At 61.5% G+C, this 16,581-nt stretch overlaps 1 protein-coding gene across 1 annotated transcript in view; it reads right to left on the bottom strand.

Moving 5' to 3' along the window:
- Positions 1-8,108, bottom strand: part of COL5A1 (collagen type V alpha 1 chain) — a 144,509-nt gene extending 136,401 nt beyond the window's left edge. Inside the window, exon 1 of the mRNA XM_028497372.2 lies at positions 7,796-8,108. Coding sequence (XP_028353173.1) covers positions 7,796-7,910 — 115 coding nt within the window. The 5' untranslated portion in view covers positions 7,911-8,108. The remainder of the gene's footprint in view (positions 1-7,795) is intronic.
- Between the last annotated feature and the right edge of the window lie 8,473 nt (positions 8,109-16,581).

The following is a 16,581-nucleotide window of genomic DNA, read 5'->3' as shown; positions in this document are numbered from 1 at the left end:
CAAAAAAAAAAAAAAAAAAAAAAAAAAAAAAAAAAAAAAAAAAAAAAAGAAATGAAGGAGGAATTGAGGCCGAGGTGCAGAGGCTACTCACAGTTGGTGGAGGCCATAGACCTCTTTCTGAAGCACAAGGCCCCTGCCTCCAAGGGACTGTCCCACGGCAAAGAAGAGCTGGAAGCTGCTGGAGCCCCCCGCACCTGGCACCTAATATCAGTTTATGTGCCGGTAATGACCTACACCAAGGCGGGGGCATGCTTTTCACTGGGATACAGAGGGCAACCATCACTCCTTTGTGCCAGCTGGGCCCACAGGGCCTCTCCTTTGCACATCTGCAGGATGGGGCCAACCCCACCTGGTCCAGGTGCACCCCAGAGCAGGGCACTCCACAGGTAACACCCCAGAGCACGGTTTGGTTAAATATGAACAGGAGTCAGAGGACAGACACACATGGGAAAGTGCCACTTGCCTCCACCAAGGGACTCCTCCCTTCAAACTCATGGGGTGGGACCCCAAAAGCCGCAGGCCCTGGCAAAACAGGCTGGTCTCTGATTGGCCAGAGCCCCACTGGGGCTGGCTTCTGACTGGCCAGAGCCCCACAGGGGCTGGCAGGTACCTCCCTCTGATTGGCCAGTGGCCCACTGAGGCTGGCAGGTACCTCTCTCTGAGTGGCCAGAGCCCCACTGGGGGCTGGCAGGTACCTCCCTCTGACTGGCCAGTGGCCCAGGGGCTGGTGGATGCCTCCCTCTGATTGGCCAGAGCCCCACTGGGGGCTGGCAGGTACCTCCCTCTGATTGGCCAGTGGCCTAAGGGCTAGCGGGTGCCTCCCCCTGATTGTCCTGCGGCACCACTCTACTAGCTGATGAATGTTTCGCTACCTCCCATTTTGCACTTCACTGGATACAATCGCCTGTTCACAGGTCTGATTCCCTCACTGCACCGGAAGCTCCTGCAGGGCTGGGATGCTCACCTACCGCTCACCTGTGCACCTGCTGCCTGGTGCCTGGCACAGGTCTGCCTCGCATTAGAGGTCTGCAAATGCTTCAAGCACAGCCACTGTCACTCCGGAGTTCTCCACAAAAGACCAGCCTCTCCTCCATTTCCTCTGCACCCACACAGGAAAGGATTCCACTGAAGCCTCACCCACCGCCCTCTGGGTTACCCTGCCAGCAGAGTGGAATACAATGGCTTCCCACCTTCCATTCAGATTAAAACGCTCACTCTTTTTCATTGTTAGGTCACTAGTTTTCCAATGCAAGAGTCAGAGTTTTTAGTTAAATCACTCCCGTCACGTACGCACATTTTGATGTCATTTTATAGCATTTATTTTAAAAATTAGTAAATAAAGAGACCAATAAAATCCCTATTGCCAAGGTGCTGGCAGGAAAGAACAGGACAGAAGAGTGAATTTCCCCCAAAAGAACACAGGTCTAGGAGACAGGAAATAAAGGAATCCCCCATTTCACGCACAGAGACATCGCAGGAAACGGGCCCCTGGAGCTCTGTGTAATGAGACGTGGAGAAAAGTGGGTCAGACTGTGGTTCCATTTCTTAGGTCTGAGTCACCAAGGAGTGGTGACATTTACTCCTACTGTGGGTTATGACATAGGTTGGGAACCTGCCAGAAAAACTACCGGATGAGTCTAAGCTGATGGGATGACGGCTCAGACAGCATGACATATATAACACGGAGCGACCCCCCCATCACCCCACCACGAATCCCCACGCATCCAATAGAGCATTCATTCATTCATCCTATGGACTTTGCCCCAGACGCCGGGGCCGCGCGGGTGCAGGAACAGCGTCCGAGTTAGCAAAACCCCCGCCGCACCCGGCCCGGATGTCCTTCCAGATCACCAGCCATCACCCACGGTCACGTCTCAGGGGCAGAAGACCAGAGCCTTTGAGATGGGACGTGGGCAGGTCCATTCCCATCCCCGGGGTCCCCCCTCCTCCTTGTACAGTGGGGGTGGCCTGAGGAAGAAGGGGAGGGGTGTGCTGCACGTGATCCGCCCCACGACTGCTCCAGGATGCACGCGCCTCCATGCTGGGGCTCGGACCGCAAAAGTAGCAGCAAGGGCTCCAATAAACTCACCGGGGGCTGTGTAACCCCTTTTCATGCTCACCCGTGAGGGTGCACCAGGGTGACTGTTCACAGGACAGAGGGGGTGACTCAGCCAGCCAGCCCGTGAGCAGAGCCAAGAACTCACCCTGGACCCCAGACCTGCTGCTGCCTGGGGGCCCAGGGAGGACGCAACAGTGACAACAGTGACAGGGGCTTGCTCGGCGCTTTGGACACGCTATGCACTGAACCCTCTCGAAAATCCTGCAGGAGTCACAGCCATCACCCCTTCCTGCAGATAGGGAAACTGAGGCAAGGTGCACTGCTGGTGGGGGTGGGGCGGGATGTGGGCCCAGGCCGCCGGCCCTGAGCCGTCACCCACGCCGGGTCTCCATGCCGTGTCCTGTGGCAGGGGCAGCTCTGCCTAGAAGAAGGGCCAACGCAGCCTCCGCCTTCAGGACCTCAATATCTCCACGAGCCAGGCCAGAAAGCTTAAAACTAACATTTGGCCAAGTGCTGACACCAGCTGAGTCGATTACAGGGGAGAAATAAACAGAGGGAAAAGCAGAAGCTATAACATAACACTGCCCTCCTGTGAGTACAAAAAAGACTCATCAGGGCTTCCCTGGTGGCGCAGTGGTTGGGAGAGTCCGCCTGCCGATGCAGGGGACGCGGGTTCGTGCCCCGGTCCGGGAAGATCCCACATGCCGCGGAGCGGCTGGGCCCGTGGGCCATGGCCGCTGAGCCTGCGCGTCCGGAGCCTGTGCTCCACAACGGGAGAGGCCACGGCAGTGAGAGGCCCGCGTAACGCAAAAAAAAATAAAAATAAATAAAAAAAAAAAGACTCATCAGATCATCAGACCCAGCTGGACTGAGTTTGTCCTGGGGCTGGACCCAACGCCTCGCGGCTGCCCAGGGGGCTCCGTGGCCACGGGTCATCTCCTCCTCTCCAATCCGGCAGGGGTGGGGCACGATAAGGAGAGAGTGCAGCCTTGCCGCGAGCACCTCAAACACACCAGGCCCTGCCTGGGCAGACCCTGAAAACACACGGACCTGTGTGTGGATGCGGGCGTGCACACTCGTGTACACGTGTACACCCGCAAACACACACGGACACGTCACACACACAGGCACACACAGGCACGTGCATCCACACGGACACTCACATCACATGCACACACACGCTTGGACACATACACACAAACGCACACACAGGTGTAGTACAACCCTCCGATGGGCTTGTAAAGCATTTTCACATACGTTGCCTAGGGTGACCTTTACTGCGACCCCGCGAGGTGTCGTGGGAAATGGACCCACCGAGCATATGGGGGTGCTGAGGAGAGTGAGGGGGGGCCCGGGCTGGGTCACTTGTGGATGGCAGAGCCCTGGGGGTCTCACCAGCCCCCAGAGCCTCCTTGGACGGACACGCCTCCCTCAGCTGGGCTCCCGCTGAAATACCTGCATTTAAAGAGGATTGTGGCAACCCTGAGCTTTTTCCTTTTGCAGAAACACCACCCAAAACAGTAGCCATAATAAGACCCTCCGCTCATCAGGGGCTTCCGGTGCCTCCACATTCCACACACGGTCTCTGTAGATCGCCTCAGTCTCCATAACCACCCTCAAAGCAAGAAAGCCATTTCTCCCCGTTTTCCGGAGGGGAAAGCTGAGGCACGGTGGCTGGCCCCCACCCAGCCGACCCCTTAGAGGCAGAGGAACCGTCCACGCTGCCCCGGGTTCAACAATCTGACTGCCGAGGACTGTCCCCCCCACACCCCTGCCTCCCCAAACAGGGGACCCAAAGTGCGCAGGACCCGCCCAGGCCAAGGCAGGCGGCATCCCTCAGATCATCTCTTAACCCAGAGAGAGTCAAGGAAGGCCCCGGCCTCCCTCCTGTCCCCTCAGAGGCCCCCTCTATCTCACAGCGGCCACTTCTGCTGGCACAGCACTCCCGGGGCAGGCGGTACTGGAGGCGCCCTGCCAACCAAGTTAATGAGGGGCTTTCCAGCCAAGGGAAGCAGCTCCGGGAGAACAGTGAAGCGGCGGGGTGGGATGTCCTGCGGGGAAGAAGGCACGGAGGAGACAAAAGCCAGAGGTGGAGGAGGGCACCTGCGAAGGAGGCCCTTTGGAACAAGAGGAAGGGGAAGAAGAAAGGAAAGGTCAAGTTTAGCATCACCTCCTCCAGGAAGCTGCCCCAGATCTCCCCAAGGGGGCCAACCCTCCAGACGGTTTTCAACGACGCTCGCTCGGCAGGAGAAAGAACAGTACAACAAACGGTGTCCACGTGCGTGCCTCGCACCAGCCTGTGGGCCCCGGAGCCAGGCGCTCTGTCACCTCAGCCGTCCCACGAGCAGGCCCAGCGCAGGCAAAGCCCCCCGGGGTCATCGGGTCACGCCAGTGAGTGAAGGGCCTGGTGAAAGGGGAGTGGAGACTGCAGGCCCCGGGTGCCCCTTGATGGCATTCGGATAAAAAGCAGGGGTGTAGGGGGCAGGAAGGAACCAAAACCGTCTGCTGGGGCCAAATGGAACCCCTCCCTGGTCCCAGGGCCGAGTCTGGGCTGAGCCCCAGGCTGACGGCAGCTCCGGGCACTGGGCCTCCCCCGGGGAGAAGCTCACCCCGCGCCCAGGTGCCGAGACCAGACAGACCCAGAGTGTGCAGTCCCAGCCCCCTGTTCCCTGGGCCTCTCAGCGTACCAGCCCCCACCTCACCTTGCAGGCCGGGATGAGGGTCCAAGGAGATGATGTGGGCACAGGGCTAAGAGCAGACCAGGCAAGTGCCAGCAGATTCATTCCAACCGGTACCACGGGTGCGGGTGGCCCCAGGGGCCGGGGACCCTGCCCTGCTCCTCGCTGGAAATCCAGGGCTCCACTGTGGGCACGGCCACGGGGCCTCGGGGCGCGCATGGCTCATCCTCGACCCTCGGGGGCTCAGAGCGAGTCTGCGCTCACTCTGCCGCCGTTATTCAGTGAGGGGGGCAGGGGGTGTCCGTTCCCCACACCCCTCTGCTCCAGCCAACAGTGTCCGTGACCCGGGGAAGAGGCAGGGGTGGGCGACGGGGGCCAGACAGCCAGAGGGCAGGGGCGGGGCAGGCGGGCATCAGCTGTGCTCGGCTAAGGGCGTGGCTGTGTGAGTCCAGAGATAGCTGAAGGGTGGGGTAACGGGGCAGGCTCCGGCCAGCACCCCAGGAACAGCCACGGAGCGACATCACGGGACAAGGGAACTTTGTGCTTCCGCACGAGAAGAAACTCCTGCCCGTGGCCACTGCCGGGTGGTCACAGCGCTGGGCGGCGACCCCGCGCTCCAAGCCCTGCAGCCACTAAAATCTGGACCAGAGGAGACAGAGGCTTCGGGGAATCAGCTTGGCTTCTGAGCTCCTCCCACTGACTGCTCTTTTATGGGGAGGAGGGGGAAGGGGAGGAGAAGATGGAAAAGGCTGTCTTTTCAGCCAACTTGATTGAGTCAGAGGAAATTTAACCATCTGATGTCTGTCAAGCCCCACAACATTTGGACAACTCTTCCCACCAAATTATTGCAAAAGCGATCACGTGACCGGCGTCAACCAATGACGTGCCGAGGAGATGACCTCAATTTCCAAATATTGGGGTCATGTTTCATTTCACTTACTCTCCTTTGCCCGTTACAATGTTAAACGGCCCCAAATGCAATCTGACTTTTCATTCCTTCACACGCTTGGCCAAGAAGAAGGTAGGAAAAAGAGCCATGTTCAGAGAGAACTCAAAAAACATCTGGTAGATCTCAAAATGGAGAGGAGACGAGCTGCCTGCGGATGGCCTCTCCTGCCCCACCCCCGGCCCCCGCATGTCAGTGGACAGCCGTTCCCGCTGGCCACGCACCGAGGATGACTTCCGAAAGGGTCCCACCCTCGTGGCGGTGAGGGGAGGTCTGTGAAACCCACCCAGAGAGGTGGCTTCTTCACAGGCTCTCAGCGCCTTTCTGACAAGAGCAGAACGTCCAGCTCCACAGCCACCGTCCAGGCATCCACCTCACACCACACTCAGTTAGGAAGGGAAACCGGAGACGGGCGGGGGGCAGAGGTGGAGACAGGGGTAAACAGCCGACCCCAAACCCAGGCGAACGCATGCTCTGCGTGCTCCCCAGCCAGCGCCCAGCCCCGGCTTTTGGGGGTGGCGACTCCCCTGAAGGATTCCCACCTGACTTCCTAGGGGAAGGCCCGGCAGAAGGGCTGGGACAGGGCTATGGCCCTGGGCCTACAGGGGTCCCATGACCACATCCCCACCCTGCTCCGTGCCACTCTTCTGGAGGCCGCCACTGTCCCCCACCTCCAGTGACCCCGGGAGAAACACAAAGCCAGTTAGCCTGGGATCCAGGGCACGTAGGTGGTAGCCCAGGGCTAAGACCCCAGGTCCCCAGAGCCTGGCCAGGCTCCCCTCCGCTCCCCCAGCCGCTGACTGGCTGACGCCCTGACTCCTGCTCACCCCCTCTGGCCCACCAAGCACTCACTGTACCAGGAAAAAGGGACAGAATGTCTTAACTGGCAAGTGGAACACGGAAGTGATTCTTCCCACATGTCTTCAAATGACAAAGCGGAGGAGAGACGAGCGAAGGCAGTGAAGCGGTGTCTTCTCACAGGGGACCCCTGGCTGGCCCTGCTGTCCACTGAGCCACTGTCCCATCTGTCTGCCCGCACTTTCCTTGACCCTGCAATAGCGGCTCTGAGCCTCGTCTCCGCAGCTGTTAATGGGGCCCCAGAGGACTTTCGGGGCCTCGGGCTCCGACGACTGAGGCTCGTGAAGACCCAGCCCACAGGTAACCACAAAAGGTGATGCTTAGAGAAACCACTGTCCTGTCAGGAAGCTGTGTGGGAGAGAGCTGGAGCTGCAGGCGTCCAGGCAGGCACACTGTCAGGGCTGGCCTGGTGGACGCCATCCGCCGGAGACAACTCCTTCTAAGGGCAGACCTCTGGGAGAAGGAGTCCCACATCTGTGTGTCATCTGAACCCCTCACAGCCAAGACTCCTCCGAGAGCATCTCCCGCCTTTGCTCCAAGAATCCCGTCTCTGGGCAGCCAACCCAAAAAAACTGCCTTCCAGGAGGTCGAGGGGTGGGATTAGAGCAGGGCTGCTCCCCCCGCCCGGGGGGGCTCCCCAGTACCACTCACTGGGTACTTAGATGGTGAGGACCACAGGAAGCTCTGTTCCCTGGGAAAGGGAGAGTCAGCGGGTCTGGAGGCAGAGGAAGAGGGTGCCTGGCGAAGTCCTGGGCTGGGGGCTCAGCTGCTGGGATTCTCCCCAGCGGCCCCCCAATCCCAGGAGGCCCGGCCGGAACTGGCCCGCTGCGACTCTAGGGGGCGACCCTTCCCGGGTTTCAGGAAAGGAAGTTCTGCAGCGGTGCTGTGTGGGCCAGGGCTGCGCGCTTGTGATGTGGGACAGAGAACGCAAAGCCTCGGGACAAAAGTTTGCCTGCCTGGTGGACAAGCGCTCCGGCTGATCCAACACAGAGCCTTTCCTCGGCTCCCCGACAGCCCCACCCGCCGGCCCGTTTGGCGTGGGGAGTATTGTGCCGGCGCGTTTCCCTCTCCGGGGCCCCCAACGAACGGCATTCGAAGTCCCGGCCCGTGCATTCCACAGCCCAGGGGGGGAAGGTCGTGCACGCGCGGAAGAGGCCGGGCGCCCGGGGATGACAGCCGCGCCGGCCCCGGCCGCCCGGCCCCCCGGCCCCCCGGGCCCCCGGGCCCCCGCGCCCGAGCGCCCCGCGCCCTTACCTGCGCGGCTCGGAGGCGGCGCCCACAGCAGCAGCAGCAGCAACAGCGGCGGGGACAGCAGCGGGGCGCCCGGGAGGGGCGGGCTGCGCGCTTTCCAGCGGGTGTGGACGTCCATGCCGGCGGGGCGCGGGCGCGGGCTGGGCGCGCGGGGACGCACGGGGCGCGGGGCACAACTCAGCGCGGCCGGCGCAACTTCAGGGAGTCATGGGAGCAGCCGCCGGCCCGTTCTCTTTGTGGCGGTGGCTCTCGGGAGGGTCGGCCGGCGCGCTCGCCCACGGGCGGGAGGGCTCGACCTTGGCCCGCGGGGCGGCCGGGACCCCGCTCGGCTCGCTCGCCCTGGCCTCCCCCGCCTCCTCCGACTCCTTCTGGCCTCCTCCTCGCCGCCGCCGCCGCCCCGCGACTCGCTCCCCGTGGGCGCTGCGCTCGAGTGCGGTCCCGCGCCGGCCGCGGGGACGAACGAGGAGTGCGGACCTGGCCTCGGGCGCCCAGCGCTTTTCCCCCTTTCCCTCCCGCCCTCTCTCCGGGAAAGCACCCGCGGAGGCCGTGGCTCCCCCGCGCCCGCAGCAAATCAGAGCCGGCGCTGGGCTCGGCCGGGCCGGCCCCCGCCTCCCACTGGGCGCAGCGGGCGAGGGGGTGGGGCCGGCGGGCGAGCGGCGGCGAGGAAGGGGCTGGCCCGGCGCGGGCGGGGACTCGGCGAGGGCCCGGCGCCCCCCGCTCCGCGGGCGAGCGCGGGCGGACGGGGCCCGGCGGCCCACGCCGGACCCCGCTTTCCCCGCCCCAGGTGCCCGCACCTGGCCGAGCCCCAGAACCCGTGTGGAGGGGCCCCGAGTTCGATCATTTGGGGTTTCGAAAGGACTTTGCAGCTCACCCCGCCTAACTTTTTCGTTTACTTGGAGTTCAGAGCTCCTCTTCTGGGTGGAGACTGAACTTCCAATCCAGCCAGATCGGGGCGCCCAAGACTGTGGCAGACATGTCCACCGAGAGAGAGAGAGAGAGAGAGACGACCCGCCCTCCACCTTCCCCCACTGCAGATTGGGCATCCGTGCCCAGGCTGGGGTCTAGGCTCCCAAGAGGTCTCCGAGGGAGCTCGGATGCCACACATCCTGGGTATTAATGGGGCGAAGTTGGCCAGCACCCCCTCCCCACTCACTCCCTCCTACTGCGTGGAGACCCCTCGGCCACAAAAAAGAATGCAAAGAAGACACCCCTTGGGGAGGTGCCTGGCTTGGGGCGCTGCTGCCCTGGTACTGCCCCTGGGCACTGCCTCTCTCCCTCCACTTCTTTAAGCCTTGGTGAGGTCTCCCTGGAGCAGGACGCGTGCCAGGCTCCGGTGGTCGGTAGCAGCCCCTTCCATCTGGCTCCCCACATAACCTGCTGAAACCCCGCTCACACCCCTTCCTCGAAGAGCAACAGAGCTGGTTTTTAAAGAGGAGGGAAGGTGAGTCAGGGGGTTTTTCAAACCCTAAGCCATCCACATCCCCTTTGAACAAATAGTTCAGCCAGCGATGCTGAAGCGGTGCTCCCTGTCTCCAGTTACATCTCCAGAGTGGGCGTGAAATTCCCCAAATGCCCTTTAATTCCCACCATTCTGGAAACAGGAAGGCAGGGGAGGTGGGTAGAGGTTAGGTTTGCTGAGATGGCCACATACTGCCTCTTGAGCCAGGTGGTGGTTCACTGGTGCGACCCTGGTGGTCCACATCTGCCCCACGTGCCCTTCGCGGCTCTAAATGTTGCTCGGGAAAAGGATGAGACTCACAGAGTAAAGCTAAATGGTCTTTCTGGTTTTTTTATCGTCCTTTGTTGTTGTTGTTTTACAACCTGTATAAATCACATACGTGATCGGGGAAATGTGTGTGTGCGTGTGTGTCTGTGTGTGTAAGTTGTGTGTGTTGGTTCTGCTGGAGCTGGTCCTTTGTGTGCCTTAATGAGAGAGAAATTCCATCAGACACCCCCTGAGCCCCCAGCTCCACCTGACCCCTAGAACACCCCTCCACCGGGGGAACGCCAGATTCTCCCAAAGACTTGGGATGCTACCGTCTAGTTATCAGAAGATAGTGCAGACTCAGGGCTCCAGTTTCCCCCAAGGACACAGAGTGTTCCTTCTGTGACAGTTACAGGTGCCTCCGTGCTGGCCAGCCAGCCCTCCCAACACCTGGAACTCAGGACGGGCATCTGGTCCCTCAAGAGCTGATAGTCAAGGGACACCCAGGGTCCCCCAGAGAGCTGACCTCACAGTAATGAAAAAGCTTGAGACAAAGGTGGGCTCATCCACACCTGGACTTGGGTGAGGGGGTAAGTTTCTATCCCACCGGAAAACTCGAAAAAAAATCCCCGAACTGAGCAGCCTGGCCTGTCTGCCCAGGACTGTAGGAGAGTAACCGTGACGCCTGGTCACGATTGTTATTCCAGTGGGAACAGCAGGAGTACCAGCCAGCCACTTGTGTTTCCCACTTTAAAGCCACCCTTGCATCAGGTCACACACAGCAGTAGGGAATACTGTCATTTCTCCCCTCTACAGACAAGGAAATTGGGGATCAGAGCGGGTAAAGGACTCACCCAAAGTACCAGCCCGTCCATCCGCGGCCGAGCCTGAATTTGAAACCAGGTTTACCTTCGGGGGGGAAAGATGCTGATCCCCTTGCCCAGATCCTTGCATCAATGCCCGGTGGTGGTTGGCCCCGAGCAGCATCCCTTGGCCCTCCCATAACTGATTAAATTGGAGAGTCCTTTGCAAACTGTTTATTTCACTCTGGGCTCTAGGATGTCAGCAATGAGCCAGGCACCCATCCCCCTGGCCAGCCCCCAGCCCAGTCTCTTCCCCTCAACTCCTGTACGGAGAGCAGCACCTGCTTGCCTGTGTGCCTCCCTCCTCTCCTGTCATTACTGCCAGGTTCCCACCCGGTCCCTCCCTGTGCGTGGACTTCTACCCGTGGTGCTCCACCATGGGAGGGACTCACCACCATCCAGGGCTCTGCACACCCCTGGTCGCCCATGGCTGTGTATCTCCCACAGTGCCTGGCAGGCCAGGGGTGCCCCCAGCTTTGCACCTGGGACCTGCTGCCCACCTTCTCCTTCCTCTGCTGTAAGTTCTTCTCAATGATTTTTTTTTCTTTTCTTTTTTTTTTTTTTTTTTGGCTGTGTCAGGTCTTAGTTGTGGCACGCGGGATCTTTTTGTTGCGGCATGGGGGCTCTTTGTTCGGGCGCGTGGGCTTCTCTCTAGTTGTGGCTCACGGGCTCCAGAGCACATGGGCTCTGTAGTTGTGGCGCGTGGGCTTAGTTGCCCTGCAGCGTTTGGGATCTTAGTTCCCAGACCAGGGATCGAACCCGAGTGCCCTGCACCGGAAGGAGATTCTTAACCACTGGACCGCCAGAGAAGTCCCCCCTCATTGATTTTTTTCAAGCGGCAGAGTCGTGGTTCTTAGCATCCATGACAAGCCCCAAGTGTTACCCTCTTGTGGGTTGTTTCATTTCCCACCCTCCCACCTTAAGGGGCCACCCAGCCTCCCAGGGTCATCGCCTGGCTGGGGAAAGCCTGGGGAAGCCCTCCGGGACAACTGGGCTCCTTCTCTCCTTCCCCCTCTCAGAGGCGCGACCTCGCAGTCCCACAGAGGAGGTGGAGGAACCCGGTAACCTGCTTGCCCCGCAAGAGTTCGTGGTTCCCTGGGCCCAGGAGGGAATGGAGAGCTGCTGCCTGGTGGAGTGAGGGGCTGGAGCTGCCCCCAGTTACTCACAGCACTGGAAGTGGCCTCGAGGTTCCCTCAAGCTGCCCAAGGAGGATGCTTCAACCCTGCACCCCGCACCCGTGGCCGCGGCTGCGTCCTGCAGTGGGTGTCTGGGGCCAGGCCAGCTCCAGAGTTCCAGACTCAGCTGCAACCCCAGCGGCAGGAACCGCTGGCCGGGGGACCTTGGGCCAGTGGGTCCTCACCTCTGTTCCTCAGTGCTGTTTCCTGGGAAGTGGGGTGAGGAAGCCGGCCTCCGGGGGTCCCTGTGGAGCTTGGAGGAGAAGCCAGGCAGGAAGGCCTAAAAAGCGCTGCTGGGCGTTGGGAGGCTCCGGCGCCCCCTCCTTCCCCCTGCATCCTGCAGCGGGGCAGGGGCGGTCTTCCTCCGGCCCCTCTGAGCCTTCTGCTGGGTCCTTCAGGGCTTCACCCCTTTCACCTGCACCACTGGCTCAATAGAGTAAAATCGCTCCCTTGCGGGCAGGAGGACATGGAAGCTGGGAGCCGTGAGACTCGCTCCAGGTCCAAAAGCAGGGGGGAGGGGTGGCCAAGCCTGAACCCAGAGCTCCTGCCGGGGCCCCCAACCCCGTGAGAGCCTGCTCTCCAGGACGAGGGGGGCTGTCGGTCAGAGGGCCGCCAGGCTGGCTCCAGGGTCCCCCTCCTCTTGCCTGCGCTGCCCCAGACTGACCTTCCAGCCCTGGGCCCCGCCCACTGCGCCTGCAGTGCTGGGGCCTCAGCACACCAGGGGCTGCTGCCCCGCCCACCCGGTCCCCAGGGCTCTGCCTCCACGCTGGGGTTGGGTGGCTGTTTATCCCAGGGGACTCTCCACAGCTACTGGGGGAAATCCACCGCTTTAAGGCCTAGGGTGACGCATGGCCTTCACCTCCTCCACTTTGACACAGTGGAGGAGCCGGGGAGAGAGCCTAGCCAGGCCGGCCAATGGCCAAGGGCAGCTCCCAGGATGCCAGGCTTCTCAGGGTATCAATTTCCTAGGGCCACCATAACAAAGTGCCCCAGACCGGGAGGCTTGAACAACAGAAGCGTACTCTCTCACCCCGGAGGCTGGAGGTCGAGCTCAGGGTGTGGACAGGGCTGGTTCTCCTGAGTCAGCTCCTGGGCTTGAAGACGACCCTCTTCTCCCCGCATCTTCCCTCTCTGTGCGGGTCTTGTCCTAATCTCTTCCTATAAGGACAGCCGGTCACATTGGACGAGTTCACCTTAAAATGAAGATGGCTTCATTTTACCTTTGTCTCTTCTTTAAAGGCCCTTTCACCAAAGACTGTCACATCCTGAGGTGCTGGGGGTCAGGGTTCAATAGGTGAATCTGGAAGGGGGGCACATAATTCAGCCCACAACACCCTGGCGATCCTAGTCTGTGGGCCTTTTGGAGACACCCGGGGATGGGGGCTCTCTGCTCTCCAGAGCAACAGGGACACTCTGATGCCCGCGGGCGTGGGGGCAGGACCCTGCCCAGCGAGAGGGACCTGGATGGCGGCTCACCCTGGCTGTTGGTCCAGGCCTGCCAACAATCTCGCCCCTTCTGCACGTGGAGCTAAGTGTCTGGTCCGTGATGCTGTCCGCACCGGGCAAGGGAGTGCGGGGGCGGGCGGCCTGAGGGGGCAGAGTGCGGCTAAGACAGAGCCACCTCCTGCAGAGGCTCCGGGCCGGGGTCTCCTCTCTCCATCCCTAACCACAGCACCTTGCCCTTCCCGAGGAGAGGCCCAGGGCTGCAGGGAAATGCACCGCAGTCCCCGTGACACGTGTGGGCAGGTGCAGCCCAGCACTGTGGGTGGAGCCGGGCCTCGGAAGGCCACGTGGTCATGCCACGTGGTCCCTCCCTCCAGGGACCTGATCTCGGCATCCCGGGCCGGCCCCCAGCCCGTGCTCCACTTGCTGGGTGAACCAGAGAGTGAGTGGGGCTGTGCTGGCAAGAGCTGGCCCAGGGAATCCTGTTGTCACACCGCACTCCAGGGCCCCGTGACTGCACCTAAAATTCTATGGGTTTTCTCTAATGGTTTACCCGTGAAGCCCCCCTCCACCGTGTCGAAATTTCCACAGCTCCGAGAAGTGAAGGCCTCTTCACCCAGCCAACCCAGAGTCCAGCAAAGGAGCTATTTCCCTCCCAGAGCTCACGTCCAGGACCAGCAGACCTGTACAAGCAAAGCAGTGAACGCTCAGCCGCTGGCATCGCTCAGCCGCTGGCATCGCGCAGACCCAACACTCAGGTCCACCTGAGACTGGAGTTCTTCGTGGCTGCACGGCGCCGACCCAGGGCCAGGCAGCATGGTTCTCAATGGCCAGGGAGCCGCCCCCCATCGAGGGCAGGGACAGGACAGCATAACTGCCAGAGCCGCCCACAACGGACGCGCCCAGGACCGGCCGAGATGTGACGGGTGGTGAATCAGGCCTGTCGGGCCCTCACCGCATGGCCCTCTCCCTGCTCCGTGCGGCACGGCTGTCTCCATGTCATGCCCGCGATGTTTCTATCGGGGGCCAAGTAAACTTCACAAAATAATGGAATTTCCAGACAAAACGGACCGTGATGGGCACCCGTCGGACTTTGGACACATCGAGCGAGTTTGCGATTGTTCTCACACAGCAGGACGTGGATCCACCTCTCCCGGCCTCAGACTCGCTGGGCAGGTTACCCTCCCGGAGGTGTTTTCTAGGCAAAGGTTGAGTTTGCAGCCCAGAAAAACGTCGGTTGGAAAAACCCCTGTGGACTCTCGGTAAGAGCAGTCTGTGTAAGTGAGAGCTGCCCAGAGCTAAAGGGCTCCGTTCCCCAGACGCAAAGGGCATTTCTAGACTGCCCGGGACGGCGTCTGCTGAACATCAGGATCTCATCCCATCTTCCCCGCCGGCCCACACGGGACCCCACCTTGGGAGGTGAAGGCACAGGTGTCCACGGAGCCCGGAGCAAATGGCCCTCTGTGCACGGAGCTGACTCAGACCCCAGCTTCCTGGTCTGGAAAATGGGCCAGGAGAGACCCCTTTGCAGGCTGTGTGACTGCTTTTGGGGGATGATGCAGGGACGGTTCCAGGCACGGAGCACGCGCTCACGATCAGGGAACAGAACCTCCGAGGGTTTGAGGCGCCGACCGTTGGGTGGAGGCATGGGGGGCCCGGCCCCACGTCCGAGCTCTGGCCGCTCCCTGGCCGCAGTGCTCTGTGCGCCTCTCGGGTCTGTGGGCTCAGGCAGAGGAGAGCCGGCAGAGGTGCTTTGCAAACCGCGAGAGGTTCCCGCTCTCAGCTGCCGCGGGGGCCGAGGTGCCCTCGGGGATCCGCACTCCTGTGGCCCCGCAGGAAGCGGCGGCTGCCGAGGCCCTAGTGGAGCCCCCCGGAGCCCCTCCCTGCGGGGGAAGCCCACTGCCACGCCTGGTTGGTGGGTGGGCTCCCGGCCCTTTTGCCTCGCGTGGATTCAAAGCAGCTCGGAAGGGCCTTTGCCGTAGCTGCGTGGACCCGTGCCTGGGCCTGGCGCCCTCGCCCTCCCTGTAAGGCCCTGTGTGCCGGGCTCAGAGCCGGGAGCCCGGTCAGACACCATCTCCGAGGCAGTTCCCCCCCGCTGGCAGCAGAAGCTCAGAGCCTGGGGCTCGGGGGCTCAGGGCAGGGCAGGTGCGCTGGCGGGGGAAGCAGAGACGGCTGTGGGCTAGCATCCGAGGGCTCCGACCTCTGGGGGGCTGGGGGCTCCCCGAGGAGGTGACACTGAAGCTCAGACCCCAGAGCCCCAGAGGAGTCGCTCGGGGCCTGGTGCCACCTTTCGGGGATGTCCTCCCTGGGTGGTGCCCATCTGCAGAGGGGACACACGCACCCAGGCCCCCGGCGGAAGCCTCCTGGGGCCGCGCTTCGGGCCGTGATGGAGCAGAGAGTGGAGGAGGCCGGGAGCCTGGGGGCCTGCTGGTCCAGGCAGGAACTGTGGACTCTGGCCAAGGAGAACGGGGCCGCGTAGAGGGTTTTGAGAGGAAAAGCCTACATCAGAGCCGTGTTCTGGAAAGTTCTCTGACTGCAGGGTGGAGAATTGCTCAGAGAGGCAAGAGCAGGTGTGAGGAACGAAGAGGCCAGGATGGGGACGGAGGTGGGATTGGGGGGGGCAGGGGCTGGGGTCCGCCTGGACTTGCCAGGAGCCCAGGGCCCAGCCAGGAAGCCGACCCGCCCGTTATGCGCCCTCGTCACGGACGCTGTCCCCTGCAGGATGTGAGTCCAGGGCCCGGCACCTCGCAGGGGCCCCCAGCATCCGGCGGGGGGCACGTGCTGTCTCCCCGCCCGTCCACAGGTGGGGGAGCGAGGTTCCCCACCGCGGGGGGCCCTCGACCCACCCAGGGTGGGTCTATATTCTGTTCTCCACACGAGCACCCCCTTCTCATGTCCTCCTACACAGCCACCTCCCGGTCCCCATTCACCTGGCCCTTGGCCTTTCATCATCTGTGTCCTGTGAGGAGTCAAAGGCCAGCGCCCCCGTTTCACAGGTGAGGGCACCAAGGCCCTGAGAGGGGGGCGCAGACCCCTGCATCTACCTACAGCGTCTCTGCCCGACTGGCGCTGCCCGCACGGCACCCATCACCACTAAGGGATCAGGTGCAAACACACTCTCCCTCCGAGAAGCAGGGCTGCCTGCTCTTTACAAAGTCCTGGCCGCGGGAGGGACACGTCCGCACGGCCCCATCCTCCCACCAGCGCCACACGCAGAAACTGAGGGCGACGCCACACCAGGAGGAGGTGGTGCGTGGGGGCTGGCACCTGGGTGGCCCCAAACCCCTCTCCGCCTGGCCCCGAGGACAGCTGCGTGTTGAGGGCTCTGCCGCTTAACAAATAAACAAGAAGATAAATCAACTACACTTCAATTTAGACAAAGGAAGCCACAACAGAATTCATGAAGTGAAAACAAAAATCTGTCACTAATTATAGGCAATGTGTCTTAGCCTTGCGAATAAATACATTAATTAATCTCTTCAAAAAATAAAACTAAAAAATAAATAAATGAGAAGAACTTAACAGCAGTGGAAGGAGAAGGTGGGCCCTAAATTAGCACAGGCTTCGTGGTGGGTTGCCTATTTTTATGCTTATTAGTATTCC

The sequence above is a fragment of the Physeter macrocephalus genome, chromosome 13 (assembly GCF_002837175.3).
Source record: "Physeter macrocephalus isolate SW-GA chromosome 13, ASM283717v5, whole genome shotgun sequence".
Classification (NCBI taxonomy): domain Eukaryota; kingdom Metazoa; phylum Chordata; class Mammalia; order Artiodactyla; family Physeteridae; genus Physeter; species Physeter macrocephalus.
Note: the sequence above shows the minus strand (reverse complement) of the source record. Positions and strands in the feature narration are given on the sequence as shown.